This window comes from Etheostoma cragini, chromosome 11, assembly GCF_013103735.1.
Source record: "Etheostoma cragini isolate CJK2018 chromosome 11, CSU_Ecrag_1.0, whole genome shotgun sequence".
NCBI classification, from domain to species: Eukaryota; Metazoa; Chordata; class Actinopteri; order Perciformes; family Percidae; genus Etheostoma; species Etheostoma cragini.
In genome coordinates this window covers 3,380,066-3,384,060 of record NC_048417.1, presented here as the reverse complement: position 1 = coordinate 3,384,060, position 3,995 = coordinate 3,380,066, and the positions used below count along the sequence as shown (strand labels likewise).

The window sequence follows — 3,995 nt, the reverse complement described above, 5'->3', positions numbered from 1 at the left end:
AGATGCGTTCTCACTTCCTGGTTTAGGGGGGGGAGGGGGGGGGGCGCCTAGGTGGTGCATGAAGGAGGCAGATGCAGATTACACCGCAGTCAACACGCTTGTTTGTACCTTTGGGCATATACAACCGAGTCTCTTACTGTTCCTTGTAATTTGTCTGACAATTTTAGACTGAAGTTCCTGCGTCTCGTCGTCTCTCCCGTTAGACGTTTTCTCGGCGTCTTTGTGTAAATCTCCTTCTTCTTATTCGCCCTCCGTTGTCTTCTTCCGGTTTTACACCAGCAACCTGTGAATGCTGGTGTAACACTACTGGGCACGCGGGCAATCATAAAAGTCGTGTCTTGCAACAGCCGTGATTGGTCTACACCAATGTTTCCCAAACTTAGGGTCGGGACCCAATATGGGTCGCAGACCCGTTTTTATTGGGTCGCCAATTGGCGGTAAAATGCAAATCAATCTTATGGGAATGAGCGTTCTCTCTGCTACACTGGTCTGTTCAGCTCAGATGCTGTGGGGGTTTTCTCTCTCTCTCTCTCTCTCTCTCTCTCTCTCTCTCTTTTCTCTTCTCTTATCCTAGAAGGGGATGTAAACATGAGTTGAGAAAGGGGTGAGACACAGAAAGGAGAATAGAGACCTTTTCTGTTTTTGGTTGCTTTTATAATGGAATAAATACACTTCATATACATTTAAATTCATAGTTTGTTCCGTCTTTTATCCACAGTGTAAAAGTGTAGATGTTACAATGATTCGTGGTGTATTTTTGTAAATTCGGGTCCCGGGAAGACACCAAATTTCTCTTTTGGGGGTCTTGAGCTGAAAAAGTTTGGGAACCACTGGTCTACACAACCGTAGCATGGTAGCGTTGCATTTATTGCACTTATTTCCTGTAATCAAGGAGAGAGTTAACTTTTCCTGCTGCGGATTTCCTACCGGCGTCTGAAGCAACAGGGGAGACACTTTGTTTCTCCCACTGTGACCCTAGAGTCGCTCTAGAGTCGCCCCCCCATCGATGGATCCAGACTCTGACCTATTCCCCCTACCCACCCCTTCCACTCGTACCCCCAAGGGTTTAAGTTTCTTTTAGTAAGTTAGTACTTAGCGTTTAATTAGTCTCTGGTATGATTAGTAAGGACTATTTTTTTTTTTTTTTTTTTTTTTGTCATCCAAGTTTTTATATTTTTTATATTCAGAAAAAATAATAATTTAAACATATCTTGCAATCCAGACAATCAGCAGATTCACTACAATTTCATCCATAGGACATACTGTATCTCAGCCGCGTGATAATGCACCACGTGAAAATAATTAACAGCCCTTTATGCACTTTCTGCCCAATTAAAGCTCAAGATATTGCTTTATGTTGTGTTTGAATGTGCCTGACAGGAAAAATAAAGTTCTTTTGATTGATTTTGATGGATTTTTAACATATACGGTATAATAACTTCTCAAAATAGTCTAATTGAAGGTTCTGGTGATTCCCTAATCGACTCATCTTTTGTCGCTCTAGTGTGCTTTTCTGTTCCTCTAACCTCCGTGTCTGTCCTGTCTGTAGGTAAAGACGTGTTGTACAACATCGTGGGTTTTGCGAGGGACAGCGTTCGTGCTCACGTGACGACTCTGAGACCCGACAACTTCCCCTCAGACAGAAAGGAGCCCTGGCTGGTCGACTTCTTCGCTCCGGTTTGTAGCAGATTACACTCATCGGAAGACCTTTTTACATCGATGCCGCTTGGTTCTGTTAATATCTTCAGGCTTTTCAGTGGTGTTGACAAGCAGACAAAACTAGACTGCTTAGTTTCTTAAAAATAACTATCAGAACATATTAGGAATCAATGCACATCCCAGAAGAAATATTTCTTTGTGTATTGTAAATTTGTGGTTTTAATCCGCAGGGAAGCACAGCAACAGAAAAATAACTCACATGGCATTTAACCCTTGTGTTGTCTTGTCAAATTTGAAAATCAACTATTTGTACATTTGTTTTATCCCTTTTTCCAACTTTTTTTTAAGTTGTTTCAAAACTACTTAACACTAACTTATTAACTTTAGTTTTCCAGTTGTTTTTGGAATTTATGGTCAATAAACCTCATTTATAGGAATTTATACTTAATGTTTGAGTTAGAAAAGCAGACATTAGGAATTCTTTTGACTAAAATTAAAGGAATGGATGTAATTGATACTCACAGACTGGAATATGTCAACTTTTAATCAATGCTATTTCAAATTTGGTTATTAAAAAGAACATTGATATAGTAAAACTGGTCAGTTTGACCAGAGGACAACATGAGGGTTAATAAATAAATATACAGGTGGAAATGCCACGTCATTACCTCAGATAGTTTTACACTTGACACATGGCTGTTTGACGACCCAGCCCGTGTGACTCCCTGTTTGCCTTCAGGGCAGGTGATGGTGTTACACCTACACCACAAACAGAGAGCAGTCGAGACACAGAGAGAGGAAGGCAGGAATGAACTGCCTTGTTGCACGCCACACGAGGAAATAACCATGTTTGTTCAGTATGGTTTTATGAGCTGCTTCTCCAGAATCGGTGTGTTGGCTACAGTAGATGGCGGTCGGCACACCCCCCCCCCCAGTTTGGAGAAGCACGCAGGAGTACCGACACAGAAGCTAAGCAACGTCCTGCTGTGGACACATTTGAGACCCCTTAACACATCTATATCAGTTAAAGCAAATGCTTTATTGAGAATATTCTCAGTGCTTCACGTTGCTTCAGCCCTTTACGACGGGGAACTGAAGCTGTTATCTCTGCTCTCTTCGAAGCCACCAGAGAGACAGAAAGACATTTTACCTTGCAGAAGACGGAGGTTGCTGCTCCACCGCTGCCTCCATCGGATAGTTAGTTTGTGTTATTGTGACGGTGGTGATTTAAAGGGTTAGAACCTAACTAACTAACTGATGGAGGCAGAGGTAGAGCAGCAACTCCCGTGTTCTGTGAGGTAAAATGTCTGTTTTTGTCAAAGGAGTCTAGACAAAGCTGAAAACATTCAAAATATAGCAACCACTTAAACTGATAAAGATGTTTTTGGTAGAGCTTGTAACATTAATTATTGGTAGTTATTTATGAGTTTTCACTAAAACAATATGATAATTTGTTTTATTGTCACAACAAAACAGAGGAATATTAAAATCTGATGAATAATAACTTCCTTTGAACAAGTCCTTTAAACAAAAACATAAAACGATGTAGAATGACCTCTGGTGGACAAACTATGCAACAGTCCATTTTTATTTTTTTGATATTCAATTATCAGAATAATTGTCGTTAGGGATGATTCCGATGAATGAATATTTAAAAAAACATGAAAATGTTTGTTTTTTTAATCGGCCATTGTAAATGCCAATACAGATGTATTGGGAATATCGGCCCGCCCGATAATATCGGACTGTCAGACTCTAGTTATTAGGTCAAAAAAATCTGAATGAGTGCTCAGCGAGAGAACCTGAAGCTTTGTATTTGAGGGTTTTTATGTATATTCAGGCTGTCACAGAGACCTGGACATGCATTGAAAAAACAACTCTTGGGATTTAGATATTCACTTTAACAAATGTTTGATTCCCGTGTGCAGTGGTGTCCTCCGTGTCGCGCTTTGCTGCCTGAACTGAGAAAAGCTTCAATCCAGTTGGCCGGACAGATGAAGTTTGGTACTCTGGACTGTACCATCCACCAAGACCTCTGCTCTACGGTGAGCGCCTACACATCTGGACTGTACCATTAATCATAAGTAAGAGACGGGTATATACACCACAGATGGGACTGATCATTTATTTTGTCTTTCTCTCTGTTTCTCAGTATAATATTCAGGCTTATCCCACCACAGTGATCTTTAACGGCTCCTCTATTCACGAGTACGAAGGACAGCATTCAGCTGACGGCATCCTGGAGTTCATACAGGTACCGCTACATTATCATGGTTATGGCGCTACATTATCATGGTTATGGCGCTACATTATCATGGTTATGGCGCTACATTATC

At 40.9% G+C, this 3,995-nt stretch overlaps 1 protein-coding gene across 1 annotated transcript in view; it reads left to right on the top strand.

Annotated features, from left to right (window-relative positions):
- The window catches only part of dnajc10 (DnaJ (Hsp40) homolog, subfamily C, member 10), a 25,293-nt gene that overhangs the window by 11,994 nt on the left and 9,304 nt on the right, over window positions 1-3,995 (top strand). Inside the window, exons 13-15 of the mRNA XM_034885996.1 lie at window positions 1,463-1,677; window positions 3,588-3,704; window positions 3,812-3,913. Coding sequence (XP_034741887.1) covers window positions 1,463-1,677; window positions 3,588-3,704; window positions 3,812-3,913 — 434 coding nt within the window. The remainder of the gene's footprint in view (window positions 1-1,462; window positions 1,678-3,587; window positions 3,705-3,811; window positions 3,914-3,995) is intronic.